This window comes from Rhinichthys klamathensis, unplaced genomic scaffold, assembly GCF_029890125.1.
Source record: "Rhinichthys klamathensis goyatoka isolate OS25496 unplaced genomic scaffold, OSU_Roscu_1.1 h1tg000603l_1, whole genome shotgun sequence".
NCBI lineage: Eukaryota > Metazoa > Chordata > Actinopteri > Cypriniformes > Leuciscidae > Rhinichthys > Rhinichthys klamathensis.
This window is the reverse complement of record NW_026607058.1, coordinates 677,724-691,751: the sequence shown is the minus strand read 5'-3', so window position 1 is coordinate 691,751 and position 14,028 is coordinate 677,724. Positions and strand designations below refer to the sequence as shown.

General features: G+C 39.2%; 1 protein-coding gene across 1 annotated transcript; it reads right to left on the bottom strand.

The window, feature by feature from the left end:
• Positions 1-8,986: 8,986 nt before the first annotated feature.
• Positions 8,987-13,913, bottom strand: crls1 (cardiolipin synthase 1). Its single transcript, XM_056240557.1, has 7 exons — positions 13,312-13,913; positions 11,855-11,992; positions 11,615-11,744; positions 10,718-10,803; positions 10,138-10,206; positions 9,363-9,454; positions 8,987-9,267 (listed from the first exon to the last, which is right to left on the bottom strand). The coding sequence occupies exons 1-7, from the start codon at positions 13,756-13,758 to the stop codon at positions 9,177-9,179; spliced, it is 1,053 nt and encodes a 350-aa protein (XP_056096532.1). The 5' UTR covers positions 13,759-13,913; the 3' UTR covers positions 8,987-9,176.
• Positions 13,914-14,028: the final 115 nt, after the last annotated feature.

Sequence of the window (14,028 nt, the reverse complement as noted above, 5' to 3'; positions counted from 1 at the left end):
CTTTGCCTGTACTGTGGTGGAGCGGGACATTATGCTTACAACTGCCCGGTAAAAGGCCAAGCCCGATAGTAAACTTGAGGCTACTATCGGGTGGGATCTCCGCCAGGAAGACCTCATCGACTACATCTACCTCCACGCTCCTCCCGGTAAGACTAAGATGGTCAGTCCACCAGCACGATTGTCTTGCACTGTTGGACTCCGGGGCGGAAGGTAATTTTATGGACTATAATTTCGCACTTTCATCCCAGATTTCCCTCCGACCCCTCACTCACCAGATTTCAGTTCACGCATTAAATGGTCAAGAGCTTCCCATCATTTCTCACACCACTGAAGACATCACACTTATTACCTCTGGCAACCACACCGAGACTATTTCTTTTCTTATTTTGGACTCACCTCTGGCACCCGTTGTTCTCGGACATCCCTGGCTGATCAAACACAACCCTCGTGTGGACTGGATTAATAAAGCTGTGCTGGAGTGGAACAAGGAATGTCATAAGTCTTGTCTTGTGTCTGCTTGTTCGTCTGTACCTGTTTCTGTGTTTCAGGAGGAAGCAGGGGATTTGTCTAACATGCCCGTGGAGTATCTGGACCTGAAGGAAGTGTTCAGTAAGTCTCGCGCTGCTTCTCTCCCTCCGCATCGTCCCTATGACTGTGCTATAGATTTACTGCCAGGTAAGTCTCCGCCTAAGGGCAAGTTATATTCACTTTCATTCCTGAAAGAGAGGCTATGGAGAAATATATTTCTGATTCTCTGGCAACCAAGTTCATTCGCCCTTCCTCTTCTCCAGCGGGGGCGGGGTTCTTTTTTGTGGGGAAGAAGGATGGATCGTTGCGACCTTGCATTGATTACCGAGGGTTGAATAACATCACGGTGAAGAATACTTATCCTTTGCCGTTGATGTCTTCAGCCTTCGAGAGGTTGCAGGGAGCATCTATCTTCACAAAATTGGACTTACGTAACGCTTATCATTTGGTTCGCATTAGGGAGGGTGATGAGTGTAAAACTGCTTTTAACACCCCTAGGGGGCACTTTGAATATTTGGTTATGCCGTTCGGGCTGTCCAACTCCCCAGCAGTTTTCCAGGCACTGATCAATGACGTGTTGCGAGATATGATCGATCAGTTCATATATGTTTACCTGGATGACATATTGATTTTTTCCTCATCTCTCCAGGAACATGTGCAACACGTCCGACGAGTGCTTCAGAGGTTGCTAGAGAATGGGCTTTTTGTCAAGGCGGAGAAATGCGATTTTCATGCACAGTCTGTTCCTTTTCTAGGGTACATCGTGTCGTCCGAGGGAATGCGGATGGACCCTGAGAAGATCAAGGCTGTGGTTGATTGGCCAAGTCCAGATTCACGCAAGGCCCTGTTGAGGTTTCTGGGGTTCGCCAATTTTTACCGGCGTTTCATTCGCAATTTCAGCCAGCTAGTCGCGCCTCTGACTGCCTTGACCTCCCCCCGAACTGCGTTCAGGTGGTCTGACTCAGCCGAGGCTGTGTTCTCTAAACTGAAAAGCCGCTTTGTTTCAGCTCCGATTCTCATAGCCCCTGATTCATCACGTCAGTTCGTGGTGGAGGTCGACGCGTCAGAGGTGGGAGTAGGAGCAGTGTTATCCCAGCGTTCACCTGTGGACGACAGGGTGCACCCTTGCGCGTTTTTTTCACATCGATTATCCCCAGCCGAACGTAATTATGACATTGGTAACAGAGAGTTGTTGGCAGTCAAGTTGGCGTTGGAGGAGTGGCGTCACTGGTTAGAAGGGTCGGGGGTACCTTTTATTGTCTGGACTGATCATAAGAATCTCGAATACATCAGAACTGCTAAAAGATTGAACTCCAGGCAGGCTCGGTGGGCACTTTTTTTCGGTCGTTTTGATTTTACTCTCTCTTACCGTCCGGGTTCCAAGAACATCAAACCCGACTCATAATCTCGCATATTTGATTTTTCCGAACGCCCGTCTACTCCCGAGTGTATTTTACCTGAAACCATATTTGTTTCAACACTCACATGGGAGATCGAAGCGAAGGTCAAGAGAGCCTTAGAAGGGGTAACGCCTCCGCCCGGGTGCCCACCGAACCGTTTGTTTGTACCGGAGGGATTACGGTCAGACGTCATCCAGTGGGGTCACAGTTCCAACGTAGCTTGTCATCCAGGAGTTAATCGCACTGGGTTTTCAGTCAAGCAACGATTTTGGCGGCCACGTATGGCTCGCGACATTCACGATTTTGTTTTGGCTTGCTCAGTTTGTGCCATTGGTAAGTCTTCCAATCAACCTCCAGATGGGTTACTTCAGCCGCTGCCGGTGCCTTCAAGACCCTGGTCCCATATCGCTCTAGATTTCATTACCGCCCTCCCACCCTCTCAGGGTAACACAGTGGTTTTAACTGTGGTGGACCGATTCTCGAAGGCAGCACATTTCATTCCCTTACCCAAATTACCTTCAGCTAAGGAGACAGCGGCAACGATCGTAGATCACGTCTTTCGGTTACATGGCCTCCCGATAGACGTGGTTTCCGACAGGGGTCCCCAATTTGTGTCCAAATTTTGGCGAGAATTTTGTAGATTACTGGGGGCGACTGTTAGTTTGTCCTCTGGGTTTCATCCCCAGAGCAATGGTCAAACTGAGAGAGCCAACCAGGATTTGGAAAGAACGTTGCGATGTTTGGTTTCCAAGAATCCTTCCTCATGGAGTCAGCAACTGTCAATGGTGGAGTACGCCCACAATTCGTTACCAGTGTCATCTACGGGCCTATCTCCGTTTGAGTGTAGTGTAGGTTACCAACCACCAATTTTTCCTAGTCTGGAGTCCGAAGTCGCGGTCCCCTCCGCCCACGCCTTCATCCAGAGGTGTCATCGCACTTGGACTAGAGCCCGCGAGACTCTACTCCAAGTGGGAGCACGCACCAAGGTCAAAGCCGATCGCCACCAGCGGAGACCTCCCGTATACGTCGTCGGTTCTAAAGTGTGGCTTTCTACCAAGAACATTCCTCTCCGATCCGTCTCGAATAAACTTGCTCCCAAATTTATTGGCCCATTTGCTGTCACCAAGATCGTTAGTCCGGTGGCAGTCCGCCTCAAACTTCCTCCTGCGTACAGGAGAATTCATCCCGTGTTCCATGTATCCAAAGTCAAGCCCGTGTTTTATGCTCGCATTAATCCGCCAGTCCCGGTTCCCCAACCGCCGCGACTCGTAGATGGGGAACCGTCCTATTCAGTCAATCGTATTCTGGATTCTAGACGGAGGGGACGCGGATTTCAGTACTTGGTGGATTGGGAAGGTTACGGTCCGGAGGAGAGAAGTTGGGTTCCTGCTAGAGACATTCTGGATCACTCTCTTATCGATGATTACAATCGACAGGTAAGGGAGTCTGAGAACGCCAGGAGGCGTTCTTAGGAGGAGGGGTACTGTCACGGTAGACGTTTTCTCTGTTTCCTTCTAGTCTCGTGTTTATGTTGTTGTATGAATGCACGTGTGTGAGGGGTGTGTCTGTATGACATCACTTGATCCGCTCCAGCTGCTCATCATCACATCACCAGCTGCAGTTGATCATCACCACACTATTTATACTCACCGTCATTCTCTCATCTTTGTCAGATCGTTGTTTCATGTGGTTCGTGTTGGTGTTCCGGTGTCCAGTTCCTGCGTCCAGTTCCTGCCTTGTGTTCCTGTTCTTCGTCTGGATTCGAGTTCTACGTTTGTCTCACCATCGTCTCTTCACCGCACCACTTCACGCATCCTGACCATCTAGTCCCTGCGCCACCAGCCCACCCGTATCTCTGAACTGTCGTCTGTCCTCAAAATAAACAAAGTGTTACTTGCATCTTTGCTTCCGCCTTTTGATTGTGACAGGATGAAGGGAGGGAGGGAGGAGGGATGTATAGATGGATGAAGGGAGGATGAAGGAAGGAGGGAGAGAGGGAGGAGGGTTGGATGGTGTGATTGATGCATATTGATGCTGGTTATTTCATTAATATGCATCAATCCCACAATCACTACATTGACATTTTTTGCAATGTAAGTGAATGTAAATTAATCTTGTGTCGTTGCTAAAAACCAACATGATTGGCAATGCAAGTTATTCAAAGAAAAAAACAAAAACTCCAACCAATCTAAAAGTACAAAACTCCTTTTTCAGGACCACATCAAAATTAGCCTCCAACAGCAGCCCGAAAATAGAAAAATCTTTCAATTTAAAGTCAAACCCTGAATACATGTTAAAAGTGTTATAGTACAGTGTAAATATTGCATCTGTTGACTTAAAATGTTGGTGGTAACATCAAAATCAATATAATATACATAACAGCAACAAACGTCAATTTAATGGTGAAATCTGATAGAAACAACTCATTAAGGTCACAACTGCACACTTTCACTCTTTGCAGGATAAATAACGGTTTTACTTAAAAATGCTTCCCCGGAAGAGTGAACCCTCCTTCACAGGAGCCGTTTGTCAAGTGTTATCAAGGAGACTGTCAGTCAAAAATGCAGGAGGAAAGAGTGGGTGCGGGGAGAGCACGGTGCCGGGACGTCCCTCAAACACACACGACTCATGATCACGTCCAGCGTCCTAAACAACTGACTTACACTCGTACCTGAAGACCACTCTCATTCATGTGTTAAACAGCACACTTCACACACATGAGGGAGATGGCCGTCTCTCGCTCAGAGGTGAGAAACCTCGTCAGATATCAGCAGAGTTCAGCGGTTAACTAACTCCCACTAGACAACATCTGCATTCCTGAACCCGTCCAGAGAAACACACACTCAAACCTTCACTGCGACTCCAGCTCACGCCGTTTCCAATGCTTCATGCTTTATCACGCTAATCCTGAGACGGAAGATGATCTGTGTGAGTACATCAGACTTCAAATCCTGCATTGTGTTCATAGAGGCTCCAGATTTACTGTATTTATAATGCAAACAATGCAATATGTGTCTAAACTAGATGGTCATTTTATTATGTATTCGGTATACATTTTAGCTAACACTTTACAATAAGGTTAACAACATTAATTAGCATTAACTAATAATGAACTACACTTCTACAGAATTTAATAATATTTGTTCATTTCAACATTTACTAAAACATTATTAACATTAGTTAATGCACTGTGAACTAACACGAACAAACAATGAGTGACTGTATTTTTATTAACTAATGTATATTGAATACAGTAACAAATGTATTGCCCAGTCCATGTTAGTTAATACATTAACGTTAACTAATGAACCTTATTTTAAAGTGTTACACATTTTATGATGCTGACAGTGAAAAATTAACAAAACAAGATGTTTATTGTAATAGGCTACATGTAACTAACCTGCAGATGGTGACGGCTGATCACTTGAAATGTAGAAACGTTCAGAAAGTTGTTTGATTTCTTCATAAGATTTGACCTGCATGTGTTCCAGACGATCTCATGATTCCCTGCACACAAAACAAAGTATGTTTAGATGCTCCATCATGAATTTAAAAACAGTATGCATCATACTAAAGTGTTATGAAAATCTCAAACAGCTTTTAGCTCTGCTTGAAATATTAATGAAGAAGTTCCAGTCGGATTCACTGACCTTGAATTGAACATCTGAGTCAGTGGCATCCTCATGTCATCTTGTTAAACAAATGCTTTAGTATTTTATTGAAAGAAAGTGCTCTGATCAACAGATGATGGGACTGGCATCACAGTATGCAGTGATGTGTTTGTGGAGTGCTGTGTGTGTGAGACCGCAGGATCCTCCGTCACTGAACTACACTACATGTTTCATGATTGGAGATGGCCCGTACTTTGAATGTGGTATGGAAATGGATTGTTATTCTGTTTTAATACTAAATACACATTACTTTTTATAAACTGGATATATATATATATATATATAAACACTACCGTTCAAAAGTTTTGAAAGAATTTAACAAGGATGCATTAAATTGATCAAAAGTGACAACATTTATGTTACAAAAATATTTCAAATAAATGCTGTTCTTTTGAACTTTCTGTTCATCAGAGTCCTGACAAACAGTTACTGACAGTTTCCACAATACATGAACTGTTTTCAGCATTGATACTACTAATAATAAATGCTTCTTGAGCAGCAAATCATCTATTAGAATGATTTCTGAAGGATCATGTGACACTGAAGACTGGAGTAATGATGCTGATTATTTGATCACAGGAATAAATTACATTTTACTATATATTCTCATAGAAAACAGTTTTTCTCACCGAGTGGTCAGGGGTGTTCTGACTGAGTCTGGTTTCTCCCAAGGTTTTTTTCTCCATTCTGTCCCCTGATGGAGTTTTGGTTCCTTGCCACTGTTGCCTTGGCTTTTGGCTTGCTTAGTTGGGGACATTTAATATTCAATAATGTTATTGATCTGCCTTACTTAAGGTGGACGCTGACGCAATTTTCTTTTAGAAACAAACTTTGTTATATTGTTTTCATGTTATGTTATCTGTATTGTAAAAAGCGCTATATAAATAAAGGTGACTTGACTTGACTTCACTGATATGGTCACACAAAAATCACTGCAAAAGATGCTTTCCAACAGGTTTTATCGTAGTTTTTTAAAACACTATTTGACTTGACTTGGACAAAAACTACGATAAAACCTGTTGGAAAGCATCTTTTGCAGCGATTTTTGTGTGAGCATATCAGCAGCATGTGTCCAAATTTTAATCTTAACCGTTCTATTTCATCAGAAACGATCTTGAAACAGGGCTTTAAGTGTAAAATACCGAACTTGTCCTTTAATTTTCCGACCAATAGGCTTTATGCACAGCTTCACTACTTTCTGAACTTTAGCCAGCTCCTTTGTTTCCTGTCTGCCATTATTAGACAAACTGATTAATCCAGGTGTGCCTGATTATTGTTACTGAGGCCAGGCACACCTGGATTAATCAGTTTGTTCAATAATGGCAGACAGGAAACAAAGGAGCTGACTGAAGTTCAGGAAGTAGTGCAGCTGTGCATAAATTAAGCCTATTGAAGTACTAATATCTGTTATGAGCCATTGTAATACACTAACAAACAACAATCACAGCAGTGACGAGAATCACATGATCAAACAAGGCTCTTCACGATATAAAAGCTGCACAGTGATTCGCACAAACATTAAACACCATCATGGTAAGACACTTGCAATTTTAAAAATGCAATAAACATTAATTTAACAACATTAAATGTAACATAAAACCTCAATGTACATAACTGATAAAAAAAAAACCGAAGAAAACTATAAAGAAACATTGTTATTTCAACAAAAATACATACAATGTGAAGTGTCACGCAGGGAATTGTGGGAATGTCAATTTACGTTTTTTCACTGTATTATACAATATTATTATTTATACAATAAGTTGTTCTTTTTAACTTTCAAAAACTTAATTTAACGGTCAATTTAACGGTATTTTAAAGTAAAATTAAATGTACCATCAGATCTATCACAGTTATTTACCGTATATAATAAGGAAACTTTCTGTTAACCAGCACTGTAGCATTTGTACAGTCTTTTACCGTTAAAATCACGATATTTTTTTTACAGTGTTGCTGTAGATGACGATACCAACCCAAAGTCATCGAGTGCAGTTACCAAGTCAGATCCAACTACAGTCTCTACCTCAGTCATTAATCCAGCATCTACACCTGTGGAATAAAGTACAATGAAACCAAAACCAGACACAATCACACCTACAGTGCATCCATCTTCAAATTCACCGGATGAGACAAAGTTCACGACCAAAACTCCAACACAGAGTCCCATGATAGTGGATGAAACCGTGCATAAAAACCAGGAAGACGGACAGAACAAAACTGGATCTCCAACCTGTGCCTCTGTCTGGATGGGTATGAACACTGTGTGTTAGTGGTGTGTGGCGTCCTGATGCTGATCATGGTCTGAGCTTCTGCCTGTATAAACAGTGTAAGAAACAACCAGTGGAGAACCTACATCTAACCAGGTTAATCTCCATCCCCAATCCAGCATTTATCAACCCATAGGAAAGAACATAACAGTGGAGGAACTTACCTTTTCCTGCACGAGGCCTGGCTTACACAGTAACTACAAACTTTCCTATATATTTAGCTAAAGCTATTTCCCCCCATGTAACATCACTAAATAATGTCATATATATTCCTAAACCTTGCCTGCATAATAGCTGGAGGTGAAGATCCACTGTGCAAGGCCAGAACATTGTGCGTTTACAAAATTGATGTTTGATTTTATGCATAAATGTGTTCAACCGTGCGCGACCAAATTAATATATTAATAAATATGAACTACACATTTTAAGGCCCATTGATTGAAATCCATACATTAAAGAACACAGAATCACGAGGTGATTTTAAACACAACACACACACACACACACACATATAATTTAGAAACAATTGTATTGTTAATGTTCAAATTACTATACTTTGCAATTTGAGAAGTAAAAAAAATAATAGTGCAATAAATAAAACCTACATTTGTATCCTTTAAAACTATAGTACAGTATGAATGAATGTTTCACTTTAATGGATTTAATTATTATATTGAAATATTTAATGACTACTTAAAACAGTTGGTCAATTTGTAAAGTGATTCTACACCAACAAGTTCAATATGAAAGCAGATTATTCTTGGCAGTTCAGGCAATTTGGACTTTGCTCCTCACTAACATTCATGTACATACCTAACCATTATTCAGAATGTTTTCTATTCGTTAGACTATCTATAGTTGTATTTCTTCTTAAAGGAAACAAAAGTTGTACAATGATTCTAATGTCTGTGATCTCAGAATGATTCAGTAAAAAGCTGTTAAACACCCATTCAAATCTACAGTCACACTACAATACATTCTACTTTGAAACCCTCTTCTTTTTAAACACGTTATACACAACTGTGTATTTGATGTCTATTTTTTATTTTCAAAATTAACCCAAAGTTCATTAAAAGTGATTTTAAAAAAAAGTGTTTCCTATGGAGTTGAAATCATATGATCAGAAGTGACACCACATGAATTTAATATTGTAATCAAAATAATTTTTGACTTTATACAGACTAAAGTGCCTCCGTTACAGAAGTAAGACCGTGGCATTCATTTCCATTATTCACAATGACTGATTATTCCCAGGATTCCCGAAAGTATCCGTCAAAGGTCGAATCCCAGCTGTGCCGATGACTGCACGACTACTTGGTTTTGTTCAGAATCTCAACGGTCTTTTTACCGTAATGATAGTAGCTGTAAGCAGATGCTGTGGTCGTCAGAGCGGTTATGTACCTGCCAACACAACACACAGTCATTTAGTTTGATTGAATAATTAGAATAATGCGAGTGATGATGATAAATGACTAATATCAGGAGTAAAAGCTCACCACAGTGACTGCAGTAAAACACTGTCAGTGTAGTGAAACACCGGCGCCGCCAGAGACGCCGCCACCAGGAACAACTGCACTGCCGTGTTGATCTGAAACACATACACACACACACACACACACAGGAATTTAGATATACAACACTGAACATCATACTGGTTTTATCAGCTATCAGTCAGGCCTGTCACAATCATGAATTTTGTGCTGACGATTAATAGTCATACAAATAATTGCAATTTCATTAACGATTTAATTTTGTTTTTCTCATGTCACTTACAGTGCATTTTTGTTTTTACTTGGACTCGTATACAATATAATAATAACAACACTTATAATACAATTAGGGCTATATGATTTACTGCGAATGAATTGAAAATTAATATTTAATGATTTATTATAAAGTAATAAATAATTGTTTATATAAATTTTCACAGAAAAATAGAAATAATTTTTACTATGTTCTATTATATAAATAATCAATTACACAAATATCATTAATTTCAAAGAAATATATAAATAATATTTATATTATATTATAAAAAGAATTGTATAGTATTTCCCTCATTTGAATGGCTGAACAATTATTGCGGTTATCTCAAATAACTATGAACAGACGAATAATTAATAATCACGACAGGCCTACTATCAGTATTGGCTTAATTTTTATGCATTCTTGGTTCAGAGTTATTCAAATCTGATATTGGTAGAAATACAAACTGAAACTTTAGTTAAAACACAAGGTTTTATGAAGAGAGAACTTGATGTTTTAGTCCACCTTGCTGATGAGTGTTGGTCTGAGTCGGGCAGTGGTGTAACACGGGTTGAAGAATTTACTGAGTGTTACCTGTGCAGAAAATAAAGACAAACGTCAAATATTGTGACTTCATGAACTATAAAACACACTTATGTCTGAGGACACGGATTAAAGGGATAGTTCGCCCAAAAATAAAAATTCTGTCATCATTTACTCACCCTCAAGTCGTTCCAAACCTGTATGAGTTTCTGTCTTCTGTTGAACACAAAAGAAGATATTCTGAAGAATGTTGGTAATCAGACAGTTGTTGGACCCCATTGACTTCCATTGTATTTTTTGTCTCCATACTATTGAAGTCAATGGCTACAGAGTCAACTGTGTGATTACTAACATTCAACAGAAGAAACTCATACAGGTTTGGAACAACATGAGGGGAAGTTATGACTTATTTTTTTTATTTTTTTTGGTGAACTATCCCACAGTCCACATAAAATAAACAAGTGCAATGATGAAACATAAATCTGACTACTGCATTCCTTATAATATCCTGTTTGAAATATGATAGAAAGCACCACAAAACGGCTGAAAGTGCTTCACTTACTGGAGGAGGAACTGTTTTGTAGCGCACATAGAAAACAGCAGCGATCAGCGCTACATCTCTGGATATGATCAGTGCTGTCAGAGGAGCTTTGAGGAAAAACAGCACGAGTTTAGAGATCTGAACGAGTTTACAGTCTAGAACGAAACAGCTGTTTGAGTTAACCGCTACAATGCACAATGTGCTTCCTGAAAAAGTGAATACCTAATTATGCAAATATGGAGTGATGAAGCATAACGGTAAGTGGTTGTTCAAACCATACAAAGGATTTTAAAAGAACATTAATAAACCAACACTGTGTGAAGTGAACTCGAAGTCAGTTTGGATACATTTCAAATTGGTTATTAAAGAGGACCTATTATGCCATTTTACAAAGTCTTGAAAACATATTTTCCTCATATTCTCCATTGTTGCGGCTCGTCTCTTCCCAGTCTGTCAGTAACGCTCTGTTTACTTCCTGTCTCTATGAAGCCCCTCCTTCTGAAAAGCACACTGTGCTCTGATTGGTCGGCTGGATCAGTGTGTTGTGATTGGTCGAGCGCTTCAAGTGTGTTTGGGAAATGCCCCGCCCCTTACCATAACCGCCAGTTTAACACACTACTAACTAACTCAACCAGGCCCCGCCCCTTTATTCTGCGTATGAATTATTATAATGAGGAATATTGTGACGTGTTCGTTCCCGGAAGAAACTCAAGACTACAATGGAGGCGTTTCAGGAGTTCAGAAACACTGACACTGATATAGAGAAGAACTGGAGCGTTTTCATGCTCAAACAGCAACATTACACACTAAAGAGAGAGGAACATGGGGAATAGCATGATAGGTCCTCTTTAAAGAAATTAAGCTGCAGTGATGAATACTGGTGAATAAAAAAATGACAGAAAATGAGCATCATCTCACCAGGGATGAGCTGTGCATATGTCAGACTGACGTAAAGAACGCTGATGAGAATCTTATCAGCCAATGGATCGAGAGCGCTGCCCAGAGCCGACTTCTGATTGGGCCAGTTACGAGCGATGTAGCCGTCCAGCTGAAAGCGAAACCAGTGATCAATACAACAACATCTCCTTTAGGACAGTCCATTATAAAATCCTTAAGCATTACACATCATAAGATCAGATCACGTTCTCTTCAACTTACCAAGTCTGTTGCTCCGGCCAGTAGGAAAAGCCCCAGAGAGACGTGGAAGTACTGTTCGGTGATCAAGTATCCCACGACAGGAGACAGAACGATCCGGGCTATACAGAGGTAATTAGGGATCGTCCATGGATTCTCATACTGTGAAGAAATGGCATTACATTAAATTATGGATATGCATGATGAACAAAAGACATTTAACACACTTAAAAATGCATGAAAAAATGAATGTCATTGTTGTAGATATTAAAGTAGTATCAGCAGTATCTGTATAGTTTTATTTAATGTTATGTCCACATCTATGACTATCTTCATGGCAAAAACTAAATTACTAAAACACAAGTTACATAAATAAAAAATAAATAAAAGAACAAGCAAACCAAAAAAAAAAAACTCCAATTAATATTATTGAAGATTTTTAACATGTGATAAAAAAAATTCTAAAGCCTTTTCTAGAAAATCTTACTAAAGTGAGCTTATTTGAAATGTTTTCTACTACATTAAAACAAAAGCAGGACAGTCCAATAAAATGTTTGATATTAAAGCAAACTTCATTTATTGTAAAGATAAAGAACACCGCAATTTTTACTGAATCATTCTGAGATTACAGACATTAGAATCAGTGTACAACTTTTGTTTCAAGATAGAAATACAAGATAGTCTAACAAATAGAAAACATTCTGAATAATGGTTAGGTATTTACATGAATGTCAGTGAGGAGCAAAGTCCAAATTGATTTTCTAACTCAGATATTTTTTACTGGAAAACAACAAAAATTCTATTTTTTTTTAGAAAATATTATTATTACATCAGTTAACTATGAACACGATCCAGAAGTGTTTGACAAACAAAGTGACACAATACTAGATCCATTGTTTCATAAGCTATTCTTTTTTATTGTTTATTTATTTATATCTAATTATTGTTTGATTTAATTTAATCTATATATTATCATTTACTTAAATTCATTTGTTGTTTAATAATAGAATAAAATACATATATAAAAGTACATTTATTTGAATATTAATTTTAACATTTACTTGAATATAATTTAACTTACTACACATTTATATAATTTTTTTTATAAATGTATAAAAGTTAGTTAATTAAATTATATTTAAGTTATATATATATATATATATATATATATATATATATATATATATATATATATATATATTATAAATGTGTAGAAGTTCATTAAATTATATTTAAGTAAATGTTAAAATTTATATTCAAATAAATGTACTTTTATATATGTATTTTATTCTATTATTAAACAAATGAATTTAAGTAAATGACAATAAATAGATACATTTATAAACTTTTTTTTCCCCTTCAGTTTTCACCTTGTGAAAATGGGACCCCAATTTAAAAAACCCTGACGTACTTGGAACTGAAACAGATCAAATAACAAGTGTGAAAAAAGAGTGTAAAAACTCAAATCTGATTCGACTCACCAGCTCTTTAAACTGGAAATGTCCCTCTTTAGCTGGAGGTGGCGAGTCTCCTTGTCCTTGAACTTCCTCCTTTTCCCTTGAATCCTGCTTTGAACATTTGTCTTCCAAAACTGGCTTTCTAGAAGCATCAGTGCAGAACCCATTGGCACCAGCAGCACCAGTGAAGCTGCTCGAGCCCGGCTGATGAAGCCTGCACTGATGCTTCTGTAGTCTTGCTCTAACGCTACATATAACCGAGCTGAGTGGGTCTGACCTCTGATGAAGGTCCAGCTCTGGTCCACAGGTCTTCAGTCTCTGAAGCCATGTGAGCTGTGCTGTAGTGTTTCTCTGCGGTGTGTTTGCAGATCTTCTGTAGTGGCAGGTGGCAGCAGTGCTGGCGCTCAGTCTGTGTGTGTGTCCTTTAGCACAGCCGAACCAGCTCTTCGCCAAACAAGCTGCCAAAAACATGTCAGCTGCTTTATCTCAGTCAAAGTAGATGATATATATCCGCGATCTGTTTAACCGAGCATCCAGCAGCATATTTCGAAATTAATTCGTTCATATTCCTTTATATTTCAGACATTCATTGGCGACCCACATGTTTGTGCCCTGCCGTGTTCCGACCAGCCTGCTAATTTTTTACGACAGTTACTTGTTAAAAAAAAAGGGCGGGTATTAAAGGAGCCGCGCTCTAATACGCATTATAATAAAAATAAACTAACGCATATTAAATGCTTC

Coding starts and splice junctions, on each gene's coding strand:
- crls1 (XM_056240557.1), bottom strand. CDS start 13,758: ATGTTTTTGGCAGCTTGTTTGGCGAAGAGCTGGTTCGGCTGTGCTAAA. Junction 9,455..10,137: donor GACCAACACTCATCAGCAAG/GTGGACTAAAAC, acceptor TATGTGTTTCAG/ATCAACACGGCAGTGCAGTT. Junction 9,268..9,362: donor GTTTTACTGCAGTCACTGTG/GTGAGCTTTTAC, acceptor TTGTGTTGGCAG/GTACATAACCGCTCTGACGA.